General features: G+C 29.5%; 2 protein-coding genes across 2 annotated transcripts; both read right to left on the bottom strand.

Annotated features, from left to right (window-relative positions):
• Positions 1 to 3054: 3054 nt before the first annotated feature.
• LOC108774537 (major royal jelly protein 1-like) lies at positions 3055 to 6086 on the bottom strand. The gene is made up of 6 exons (XM_018540672.1): positions 5897 to 6086; positions 5447 to 5622; positions 4167 to 4391; positions 3873 to 4044; positions 3400 to 3626; positions 3055 to 3243 (listed from the first exon to the last, which is right to left on the bottom strand). The coding sequence occupies exons 1-6, from the start codon at positions 6084 to 6086 to the stop codon at positions 3055 to 3057; spliced, it is 1179 nt and encodes a 392-aa protein (XP_018396174.1).
• A 4711-nt stretch (positions 6087 to 10797) lies between these two features.
• Positions 10798 to 13544, bottom strand: LOC108774536 (major royal jelly protein 1-like). Its single transcript, XM_018540671.1, has 6 exons — positions 13355 to 13544; positions 12531 to 12706; positions 11918 to 12142; positions 11622 to 11793; positions 11151 to 11377; positions 10798 to 10986 (listed from the first exon to the last, which is right to left on the bottom strand). Exons 1-6 carry the CDS (start codon positions 13542 to 13544, stop codon positions 10798 to 10800), a joined length of 1179 nt encoding a protein of 392 aa, XP_018396173.1.
• Between the last annotated feature and the right edge of the window lie 338 nt (positions 13545 to 13882).

Genomic DNA, 13882 nt, shown 5'->3' with positions numbered 1-13882 from the left:
CATCTGCGTTTCTTTTGACCAGTGTCCCCTACAGCCAAGTTGCTTAGTCACTTTTACATATTTTATTTTTAAACCAATTTTTTTATTTCTTGGGTGTGGGTTTCCGTTAAGTCAAATTTTAAGTGTAGTTTACAATTCCATACGCCGGGCCTGTAAATGTATAGTATAAAGTAAGAAAAAGATATAATTTCGTCTTTTTATTAATAACATATAGATCTGCACGGATTTTGTTGTTTAGAAAAGAACTGTAGTTTTCCATAGTTTTTATACTAATTTATTCACTTTGATTCACCTCTTTTAGTATTTCTGATAATTCCATATCAAAATGGCGAAAGTTTATTTCTTTTAAATTTAGTGTATATATATGAACGTTGAAATCTATCTGATATGCATATTAGCTCATCCCAATAGCTTGAAACTGTCATTGAACTTACACATTGAAATTTTTCTTAATATTGAGCAAGTAACATCTTAAAATTAATATTTTCTTTTAAAATGATAAAATTGTTCTATCAAATATAACAGTTATATAACAATGACTGCGTGTGTATAATAATATATAATTATTCGCCCTGTTTAACGTATTAATCATTAATAATATATACTATATAAATAGAAAATTATCTTATCAATGAAACCATCAGGAATGGAAAATAAAGTATTCATTATCTTTATAGGCCTGTATAAGGTCAGACAAAAAAAGATGTAATTGCTTACTATAACTTCTTTATTAACAGTTAAACCGAATGATATACAGGTACGCACATTCGAAGTGCTTGTCGCAACATTTCTTGATTGTATCTTATATATCAATATTTATTATATTATATCCTATATATTATATTCTTTTTATTTCTCGAAGCCAAAAAAATATATATACTAGGTGTACAAAAAAGTTCTGAGCTTTAGATTTCATACAACCGAAATAACAATATAAATTTTATACATCTTCCTGCCCTTTTGCGGTTTTAAAGCGTTAACATTTGGCCTTTTAAAATGTCATACGCTTTAGCGTTTGATGCACATAACCTCAAAAATCAGTAGTGTTCACGATGGCAATAACAAAAGAACATATTCGATTTTCCATCCACTTCGCGTTTCATCTGAAGAAAAATGCTGCTGAAGCCACTGCAATGATTTGTGCTGCATATGGAGAGAACGCTGTAAGTCATGCTACATGTAAAAGATGGTATCAAAAGTTTCGCCAAGGAGATTTCAGTCTTAAAGACTAATCGCGTGCTGGACGCCCTGAAAAGATTGAAACGGACGAATTGCAAGCACTGCTGGATATAAACTCTGCGCAAACTGAAAAGGAGATTGCAGAACAGTTTGGCGTTACGCTGGTTACGCAGCAAGCCATTTCCGTACGATTACATACGATTATTACATAGATTTGACAAAAAAAGCTTAGAACTTTTTTGTACACTTAATACATATATAAGTATCAGTATTGATGTCCGAATATCTGTGTATCTATAAACCGTGTCAAAACCATTTATTATTCAAAAATTTGACTGCATTTTATTTATGTCACATATATTTTTTTTAATTTTTCTATTGTGAAATAAAAATCCTTGAATTTTTTTCTCAGATTAAAATCTAAATATATAATTAATGTGGTACGTTACATATAAGGAATAGAGAAATGAAATGCACACATTTTGTAATAATCAGCACAGTTGCCGCTCTTTCGATAATTCGTTGAAGTTTCTTTGTATTAATAATAATACTTTGTATTGTATGAGCTCGCTCATACGATACTAAGTAGTAATAACAATTATGATAACATCCTATATAGAGAAATCTTCAAGAGATAGTCTAAATTTAAAGAATGTCTTGAGAACGTACTTAGGAAGATCTATAGGATAAAGTATGTCGTATAGTATGTAATTATAGTTACCAAAAATTTTTCTTTCACAGTAGGTATTTACAAATAATCAGAATTTTTTAAAGTTGAATTTGAAAGGTTTGTAAATTAATGCTCAAAAGATGTATTAAAAATATTAAAAAATATACGTGAATCTTAAATAATGTACATTACTGATGGAGCGATACTGCACTTTAAAAATAAATTTCAAAAATTGCTAACTTACTTCATCATAAATAAGATTTTAATGTTCAAGCAAAGTGACATTATAGTGCCAGTGCGCATGGTAAAAGGTTATGATGCCATCGGTGCTACGTTTAAAAGAGAAGTATATAGAGCAAGTCTTGTTGCTAAGCCACAGGACGCAATATCAACACCCGAAATTCTTTGCAATTGTACTAGAAAACCTTTCAAGAGCATAAGGATTTTTTATTTAAAAAAAACTGATGGTGAGAAGATAAGAAGAAAACTTAATAAGAGATTTGAAGCTGCGCAGCCTGTTCTACAAGAATTATAGATTTATGCTTTTTGATTTGACAATTTTGTTATAGATTTATATTTTGAGGGCGAAAATAAAGTATTAATCAAAAGGTATTCGCAACGATGTAAATGGAACACTATTGTTATGGGGAAGAAAGTACAGAATAAAAAATTAAAAATAAATGCTATTGTACATTCATTCACATAATCGCGCTAGCGCACACACACCCACAAACGCACGCGAGCAATCGAGCATACACGTGAGAGGCAAGGGGACTCACATAACTTAAACATCCCAATGGGATGAAAATTGTCATACGCACGCACATGGTTAGGGCCCTTAATCTTGAAAAGAAACGTATATGTAAAACTAGGGAAAAATACAATAGGATACGTTACATTATTATAGTCATTTTCTAGAAGTTTTACGTATACGTTTCTTTTCAAGTATAGTAGCCCAGACTTCTTCATCATATATCGTGCACGTTTATTTACGATATCATTAATTTTTCCAAAGTCTTTTTTCATTCCATGAAGAATTTTATCTCAAAAATTGAAATTTTGGGCAGTTAGAGGTGATCGATTTAAACAGAGAATGCCCCATACATATATATATATATATATATATATATACTGAAATCTTACGTATATATAATAATATTATATTAAAATATGTTAAAATATGAACAAGCACAAAGTTAATAGCATTAATCCATTTCCTGCAATATTGCAGCTAAATCCATTTCAAAATAGTGGAAATTTATGTCACTTAGATTATACGTATCGGTAGCATATTTCTGATATCTATTTGATAGGCCTATTAATTGATTCCAATAAGATATAATTTCCATTGAACTTATAACTTGTAATTTTTCATCGTCTTGCGAGAGGATAATCTGAAAATTATTATACAGTTTTATTTTAAAACCATAAAATTATACCAATAATTATTACGTTTAAATGTAAAATAATGTTAATATCATAGTTAAGAAAATTCGAAATTATTTCCCAGCGATTAATATGTAAAGAATAATTGCATTTAGATATCTTACTGTGTTGTTATTAGATTTCGTACAAGAGTTTGTGCCTACAATAGAATTTGTTCGACTATCAGAGTAAAATATGTAATGCTTCGTTGATGAGATATCTAATGTTTGACTCGATAATTCTTTAACAAGTTTAGTTTGTTTATTAGCCTTTTCTCTACTTGGACATTCCAATAGCGTCTTTATTTTTATTTTATATATTTCGTTTCCTGCTATGGGAGCATAATAAAGTTCTAAAAAATATATAAAAAGAAATAAGATTATAAACATCATGTCAAAATGCTGTTGATTATTTGCAACAAAGTGTAATATGAATTTCAATCGTATAAATGTAAATCAATATTGAACAAAAAAAGGAATTTACAAATGAAAATGGTGTAGGCATCAGTTTAACATATAAATTAAAAATTTTAATATCCGTGATAAGATTCAATTTTACAATTAAAAAAATATTCAAATGTTGAAAATCAAATACTTGCCATCGCATATGATTGTCAAACTGAAAATACCACCTACATAAGTAACATTTTGATCGTCTATGACGAAATTAGCATCAGTCGGTTTCATATAATCGGATTCGACTCTGCACATACGCTCTGTAGACGAATCATACACTACTAAACCGAAACCTACCGTATCAGCCACAAATACCTATACGTATTTTTATGTTTATCAGAATGTTTAAATATACGAGATATGTAAATAAACGTGTAACTAAATAACATTTGCGTACGAATATGTACTATTGTGATTAAAATAGAAGATGCACTTACAATCATTTCATCCAGAAAGCGCGTGCATTCTTTATTTGGAATATAAACTAAAGGATCCACTAATAATCCAAATCCTGTTTTGTTATAGGCAATATAAGGTGGGATGTAAATAGTTTTAACAAGCATATCATTTTTTAAATCAAAGATCAATAACTTTGGATCACAAATTTGTTCGGTTTCTGTGGATTGGCCGTTATCCAGAACAAAGATGTGGTTGCACTCAATCTAACAAGAGATTACAATAAAAAATTAACATGTAAGATGAAAGTCAAAATTTAATTTCATGCATGATTATCAAGCTGAATGTTGAGAGAACATGTGGGTGTGCGTAATATATATTAGACTGTTGATTGTTGATTAATATTATTATCTATGTTATATCGTTACATATATAAGACGTTTTTTTAAGCGGTATACGTCCAATTTAAAAAAATGAGTTAATGCTAGTTTTAATTAAACATAGAACTAGGTTTCTGTTTATAACTGGCATTAATTATTTTTCTTTTTAATTGAACATACATATATCACTTAATAAAATGGCTTATATTCATGGGCATCCACAGGATTTTTTCCAAGAGGGGGCGCATGATACAAGATATAATAATAATAGTAATTTTAATAATAATTCATATTACATATATATAATTTTTAGACTGCGGATATTTATGCAAAAAGATTTAACTGAATATTTTGCATAAAATGCATATTTTGCATAAATCAAACATATTATCTGCATAGAATGCATATTTTTCATAAACTTTACATATTTCATGTAATATTCATGTATGTATATAGAATGATTACATCATAATTATATGATGGAATACACAGCCAATTCGAGTTTCCGCAAAGACAGTAGGCATTTAAAACGAAATCTATTTTCGGATCCATATTGATATTTTGTGAGCATATCTGAGACCAGACAAACAGTTGAAAAAAAAAGACAAACAATAATCTTACATATCCAAAGTGTTGTCTCTGCGAAATTGAGTATTTATGTAACGGCTCCGTTTAAAATCGGAAGAATAATATCAATGACTATAAATCGTCGATTATTTGATTAAGCGATTTATTTTGACGCTAAAAATGAGCAAAGTGTCAACGTGAAAAGGCGCGTTAAGATCTCAGCACACGCTTTTCGGCGCGCGCGCGCCTGTCGCCCAGGAGGTGGCAAATGCCCCTTCTTGCCCTCCCCTGTGGACGCCTATGCTTATATTATTATATATAAAAAATATTAGATTTGTTAAAAATCTATTTGAACAAAAGATATTAACACTTACATGCAGTTTATAAACGTTTATAATACCATTGCACATACTGTTATTATTATACCAACTCCAATCTGGATATGGACGTAAAAGTGGACCTCCTGATCCTGTCTCATTTGTTACAATCGTCAAACTAACAGGTGTTCCAGGACCATCTATTTTTGGGGTACTCATGAATATTCGACCATCTATAAGAATTTTTTATTTATAAACAGCGATTACGTGTGCTACTTAAAAATATTTCTTGAATTTCATGGCAGTAGTAATGCTATTCGCTGTATTAACAGCATTGGAGTATAGATTATATACATTACATATTATATATTATAATATATACATAACGCATAAATTCGTAATATGTTCATCTAATAGTTAAATATTATAATCATACGCTATTGCATACTAAAAATATTTTTGTAAAAAATTATTTTAATTTTTTCTAATAGTCTGTTATCAACTTACCTTCTGCTTTACTCACTCCGCCTAACATGCATCTGCTAGTGTTGTAAGTTCCAGAATTTATCGCGTCTTCTTTTTGTTGCTGATTTTCCCATTCGAATTCACAATATTTCCATTTATGAACAACATTCAGTTTAACACCAAAGCTCATAATTGCCATCCATAGAATTAACAAAGCTAATAAATGTCCCATTTTTTACAGAGGCGAACAGTTTACAGTAATGCTGCGCAGGGTATAAAATAAGAGTCTTCGCTGGGATATAAGTTTATCTTGAAAATTAGAAATGCGAGTCCCAAGAGAAATATTCCAAAAATGTCCTTTTAATAAAAAACATTTATTAAAATGTTGCTAATACAACTTTGTATTAAGATTTTCGAAAGAAAAAAAACGATCTAAATGTTTCTTTGTTTTTATTGTTTATGGGTTTATATTGATAAAATAGATTTCACTACTTATGTTTCACACATTTTGACGTTTACAATAAATTTGCTTCGCAAAATACAATGAGTTCTTTTACAGTATTTTTTGGAGGACACAAATTGCATGAAAGTATTGTGATTAAAGTTTTTTCAACAAATAGAATTTACTTGTAGAATGTAAGTTACGTTAATTAACAAATGTTTGATGATTATTGCATTCTTTATCTTTTTGCGATTTTTAGCTATATGAAATCGCTTACTATGATGAAATAATAATTGTGTTAAGCAAAAATAGACTGAAAAATTCACACAAATTTAACACAAATGAACGAAGAACATTTTCGGTCAAGACGGGTAATATAATATTTTTTAATAATATATTGTGTAAATTTTTAACAAGTTTAAATAAACTGTGTGCTGATTGCACTGGAACAAAATTAGACCATTTTTTGTTACACGTAAGTGAATAGTCATTTTCGACATGATTTTTCGAGTTGGCAAAAATTGGTTATCACGTCACAATTTGTAGAAAAATGGCATCAAAGGAGATTTTTAACCTTTCCAACGCCATATTTCACAAAATTTTACATTAATAAATATATCGGACATGACTATTCACATTTATGCAAAATGATATTCCTCATTTTGTTATTTGTCGTTTTGGAAACACACTCTTAAATTGAATAAAGAGTACGCAATATCACAAATTGAATTGATTAGCAATTTGATACTACTGATGCTAATAAGTATCTTGAAAGTATTGTAAATAAGTTTGTTGTGTAAAATATCACAAGATGAGGAATTTTGTGCAGGCGTTTTATAGTAAAATAAGTAATATAATAAATTATATAATTATGAACTGCACCAACAGACACATATATTACAAATGTAAATGCAACAAGAATTATTTGTTATTTACATCTTTTTTATACGACATATGTGAAAATATTTTCAAAAATTTCATTATATAACCTACGTATAGTCATAATTATAGTCTCATTAAAAGTCTTTTACATTGGTATTATTGACATTAGTGAAGACATTAGGAATGAAAATGATGTATTTGTTAATTATGTTGTTGCAATGTCGCAATTTTTTATGACTGTAATGATAAGTAACTAAACGCTTAAGAGGCTGAAATTATTTTGACCTCTTAAGCGTTTAGTTAGTTATCATTATAGTCATAAAAAATTGCAACGTTGATACCACATTGTTATAAAAAGTAACTGTAAAAGTAACTCTTCCATTTCCTGTAAATAAGTGACTGTCTGTGATCAGACAACAAAGTGATGATTTTTATTATTTGTTTTTTTTTAATCTTAATGTCATTTGCAATTGTAAAATTTACTTCGTTGATTTCTGTTAATGAATTTACTCATTTCAAGTTACTGTCTATATCCTTCGCTGTATCCTTATGGATATGTAGTAGAGAGGACGGGACGTAACATAATTATACATTACTATATTCTAATTAATCACACACTTCTAATCTCTTCCTTACGCTTTTATTTATGACGCTTTTTATGTATGTCTTAAAACGCATATGCGTTTCTTTTGACCAGTGTCCCCTACAGCCAAGTTGTTTAGTCACTTTTGCATATTTTATTTTTAAACCAATTTTTTTATTTCTTAAGTGTGGATTTCCGTTAAGTCAAATTTTAAGTGTAGTTCACAATTCCATACGCCGGGCCTGTAGATGTATAGTATAAAGTAAGAAAAAGATATAATTTCGTTTTTTATTAATAACATATAGATCTGCACGGATTTTGTTGTTTAGAAAAGAACTGTAGTTTTCCATAGTTTTTATACTAATTTATTCACTTTGTGTGATTCATCTCTTTTAGTATTTCTGATAATTCCATATCAAAATGGCGAAAGTTTATTTCTTTTAAATTTAGTGTATCTGATATGCATGTTAGCATATCCCAATGGCTTGAAACTGTCATTGAACTTACACATTGAAATTTTTCTTAATATTGAGCAAGTAACATCTTAAAATTAATATTTTCTTTTAAAATGATAAAATTGTTCTATCAAATATAACAGTTATATAACAATGACTGCGTGTGTATAATAATATATAATTATTCGCCCTGTTTAACGTATTAATCATTAATAATATATACTATATAAATAGAAAATTATCTTATCAATGAAACCATCAGGAATGGAAAATAAAGTATTCATTATCTTTATAGGCCTGTATAAGGTCAGACAAAAAAAGATGTAATTGCTTACTATAACTTCTTTATTAACAGTTAAACCGAATGATATACAGGTACGCACATTCGAAGTGCTTGTCGCAACATTTCTTGATTGTATCTTATATATCAATATTTATTATATTATATCCTATATATTATATTCTTTTTATTTCTCGAAGCCAAAAAAATATATATACTAGGTGTACAAAAAAGTTCTGAGCTTTAGATTTCATACAACCGAAATAACAATATAAATTTTATACATCTTCCTGCCCTTTTGCGGTTTTAAAGCGTTAACATTTGGCCTTTTAAAATGTCATACGCTTTAGCGTTTGATGCACATAACCTCAAAAATCAGTAGTGTTCACGATGGCAATAACAAAAGAACATATTCGATTTTCCATCCACTTCGCGTTTCATCTGAAGAAAAATGCTGCTGAAGCCACTGCAATGATTTGTGCTGCATATGGAGAGAACGCTGTAAGTCATGCTACATGTAAAAGATGGTATCAAAAGTTTCGCCAAGGAGATTTCAGTCTTAAAGACTAATCGCGTGCTGGACGCCCTGAAAAGATTGAAACGGACGAATTGCAAGCACTGCTGGATATAAACTCTGCGCAAACTGAAAAGGAGATTGCAGAACAGTTTGGCGTTACGCTGGTTACGCAGCAAGCCATTTCCGTACGATTACATACGATTATTACATAGATTTGACAAAAAAAGCTTAGAACTTTTTTGTACACTTAATACATATATAAGTATCAGTATTGATGTCCGAATATCTGTGTATCTATAAACCGTGTCAAAACCATTTATTATTCAAAAATTTGACTGCATTTTGTTTATGTCACATATATTTTTTTTAATTTTTCTATTGTGAAATAAAAATCCTTGAATTTTTTTCTCAGATTAAAATCTAAATATATAATTAATGTGGTACGTTACATATAAGGAATAGAGAAATGAAATGCACACATTTTGTAATAATCAGCACAGTTGCCGCTCTTTCGATAATTCGTTGAAGTTTCTTTGTATTAATAATAATACTTTGTATTGTATGAGCTCGCTCATACGATACTAAGTAGTAATAACAATTATGATAACATCCTATATAGAGAAATCTTCAAGAGATAGTCTAAATTTAAAGAATGTCTTGAGAACGTACTTAGGAAGATCTATAGGATAAAGTATGTCGTATAGTATGTAATTATAGTTACCAAAAATTTTTCTTTCACAGTAGGTATTTACAAATAATCAGAATTTTTTAAAGTTGAATTTAAAAGGTTTGTAAATTAATGCTCAAAAGATGTATTAAAAATATTAAAAAATATACGTGAATCTTAAATAATGTACATTACTGATGGAGCGATACAGCACTTTAAAAATAAATTTCAAAAATTGCTAACTTACTTCATCATAAATAAGATTTTAATGTTCAAGCAAAGTGACATTATAGTGCCACTGCGCATGGTAAAAGGTTATGATGTCATCGGTGCTACGTTTAAAAGAGAAGTATATAGAGCAAGTCTTGTTGCTAAGCCACAGGACGCAATATTAACACCCGAAATTCTTTTCAATTGTGCTAGAAAACCTTTCAAGAGTATAAGGATTTTTTATTTAAAAAAAAACTGATCGTGAGAAGATAAGAAGAAAACTTAATAAGAGATTTGAAGCTGCGCAGCCTGTTCTACAAGAATTATAGATTTATATTTTGGGGGCGAAAATAAAGTATTAATCAAAAGGTATTCGCAACGATGTAAATGGAACACTATTGTAGTTATGGGGAAGAAAGTACAGAATAAAAAATTAAAAATAAATGCTATTGTACATTCATTCACATAATCGCGCTAGCGCACACACACCCACAAACGCACGCGAGCAATCGAGCATACACGTGAGAGGCAAGGGGACTCACATAACTTAAACATCCCAATGGGATGAAAATTGTCATACGCACGCACATGGTTAGGGCCCTTAATCTTGAAAAGAAACGTATATGTAAAACTAGGGAAAAATACAATAGGATACGTTACATTATTATAGTCATTTTCTAGAAGTTTTACGTATACGTTTCTTTTCAAGTATAGCAGCCCAGACTTCTTCATCATATATCGTGCACGTTTATTTACGATATCATTAATTTTTCCAATGTCTTTTTTCATTCCATGAAGAATTTTATCTCAATATATATATATATATATATATACTGAAATCTTACGTATATATAATAATATTATATTAAAATATGTTAAAATATGAACAAGCACAAAGTTAATAGCGTTAATCCATTTCCTGCAATATTGCAGCTAAATCCATTTCAAAATAGCGGAAATTTATGTCACTTAGATTATACGTATCGGTAGCATATTTCTGAAATCTAATTGATAGGCCTATTAGTTGATCCCAGTAAGATATAATTTCCATTGAACCTATAACTTGCAATTTTTCATCGTCTTGCGCGAGTACTATCTGAAAATTATTATACAGTTTTATTTTACAACCATAAAATTATACCAATAACAATTACGTATAAATATAAAATTATGTTAATATAACATGCAGTTAAGAAAATTCGGAATTATTTGCACACGATTAATAAGTATGTAAAGAATAATTGTATTTAGATATCTCACTGTGTTGTTATTAGATTTCGCACAAGAGTTTGTGCCTAGAATAGAATTTGTTCGAACATCATTGTAAAATATGTAATGTTCCTTTGATGAAATATCTGTTGTTTGACTAGATAATTCTTTAATAAGTTTAGTTTGTTTATTAGCCTTTTCTCTACTTGGACATTCCAATAGCGTCTTTATTTTTATTTTATATATTTCGTTTCCTGCTACGGGAGCATAATAAAGTTCTAAAAAATTTATAAAAAGAAATAAGATTACAAACATCATGGCCAATTGTTTTTGATTATTTGCAACAAAGTGTAATATGGATTCAATCGTATAAATGTATATAAATATTGAAAAAAAAGGAATTTACAAATGAAAATAGTGTAAGCATCAGTTTAACATATAAGTACATAATTTTAATATTCGCGATAAGATTCAATTTTACAATTAAAATAATATTCATTATGTTAAAAATCAAATACTTGCCATCGCATATGATTGTCAAACTGTTGATACCGCGTACATAAGTAACATTTTGGTCGTCTATGACGAAATTAGCATCAGTCGGTTTCATATAATCGGATTCGACTCTGCACATACGCTCTGTAGACGAATCATACACTACTAAACCGAAACCTATCGAATCAGCCACAAATACCTATACGTATTTTTAAAAGTTTATCAGAATGTTTAAATATACGAGATATGTAAATAAACGTGTAACTAAATAACATTTGCGTACGAATATGTACTATTGTGATTAAAATAGAAGACACACTTACAATCATTTCATCCAGAAAGCGCGTGCACTCTTTATTTGGAACATAAACTAAAGGGTCTATTAATAATCCAAAGCCTGTTTTGTTATTCGCAATATTAGGTGGGATGTAAATAGTTTTAACCAGCATATCATTTTTTAAATCAAAGACCAGTAGCTTTGGATCACAAATTTGTTCGGTTTCTCTGGATTGGCCGTTATCCATAACGAAGATGTGGTTGCATTGAATCTAACAAGAGATTAAGATAAAAAATAAACATGTAAAATGAAAGTCAGAATTCAATTTCATTCATGATTATTAAGCTGACTGTTGAGAGAATATATGGGTGTGCGTAATATATATATATTAGACTATTGATTGTGATTAATAGTATTATATATATTATATCGTTACATGTATAAGCCGCTTTTTTAAAGCGGTATACGTCCATTTTAAAAAAATGAGTTAATGCTAGTTTTAATTAAACATAGATCTATGTTTTTGTTTAAAACTGGAATTAATTATTTTTCTTTTTAATTGAACATATACCACTTAAAGAAATGGCTTATATCATTAAAAATTTAAGAGATATTAGATTTGTTAAAAATCTTTTCGAACTAAAGATATTAACACTTACATGCAGTTTATAAACGTTTATAATACCATTGCACATACTGTTATTATTATGCCAACTCCAATCTGGATATGGACGTAAAAGAGGACCCCCTGGTCCTGTCTCATTTGTTACAATCGACAAACTAGCAGGTGATCCAGGACCACCTACTTTTGCGGTAGTGACGAATATTCTACCATCTATAAGAATTTTATTTATGAACAGCGATTACGTGTGTTACTAAAAAATATTTATTTCTTGAATTTTATAACAGTAGTAATGCTATTCCCTGCATTAATAACATTGGAGTACAGATTATATACATTATATATTATGTATTATAATATATACATAACGTATAAATTCATAATATGTGTTCATATAATTGTTAAATGTTATAACTATATGCTATTGCATACTAAAAATATTTTTGTACTGAAGGCTTATTTTCGTTATTAGTATGGATAAGTCAGTTATCGTTCTAAGAAGAACGTTCGAAAGGCTTCTTACGCGAGCTTGTCGCTACCGGAAATTTCCGTAGCAGAAATAACCGACGCGGATCCCCGAAGCCGCAAAGATTAGCTATCGGAAATCATCAGATAGTGCCTCATTAAGCAAAAGGGCATTGATCCCACCGCGCTAACGTCGCGCGATCCTTGCGAGCATCACGACTAGTCGCTGTTTAGCTATCCTGACAAGCAGGACTTATATTATAACTTTGTTATATTATAATGAAGATTACCTAGCAAGACTCTATTCATTCGTGAGTTTATTATTGTTCCCGATAACCAACCCACAGTACAAAATCATTTTAATTTTTTCTAATAGTGTACTATCAATTAACCTACCTTCTGCTTTAGTCGTTCCGAGGAACAAGCATCTGCTAGGGTTGTAAGTTCCAGAATTTATCGCATCTTCTTTTTGCTGCTGATTTTCCCATTCAAATTCACAATATTTCCATTTATGAACAACATTCAGTTTGTCTCCAAAACTCACAATTACCATGGATAGTATAAGTAAAGCAAATAAATTTCCCATTTTTTACAGTGGCGAATAGTTCACAGTAATAATGTGCTGCTCAGGGTACAGAGTAAGAGTCTTCGCTGGGATATTTTATCTTGGAAGTTAGAAATGCGGGTGCCAAGAGAAATATTCTAAAGATGTCCTTTTAATAAAAAATATTTATTAAAATGTTGCTAATACAACTCTGTATTAAGATTTTCGGAAGAAAAGAACGATGTAAATGTTTCTTTGTTTTTATTGTTCACTGGTTTTTATTGTTAAAATAGATTTCACTACTTATGTTGCATGCATTTTGACGTTTACAATAAATTTGCTTCGTGAAATACAATGAGTCCTTCAACAGCATTTTTTTG

Source organism: Cyphomyrmex costatus, unplaced genomic scaffold (genome assembly GCF_001594065.2).
Source record: "Cyphomyrmex costatus isolate MS0001 unplaced genomic scaffold, Ccosl1.0 scaffold26, whole genome shotgun sequence".
Lineage (NCBI taxonomy): Eukaryota > Metazoa > Arthropoda > Insecta > Hymenoptera > Formicidae > Cyphomyrmex > Cyphomyrmex costatus.
This window is presented reverse-complemented; position numbering and strand designations above follow the sequence as displayed.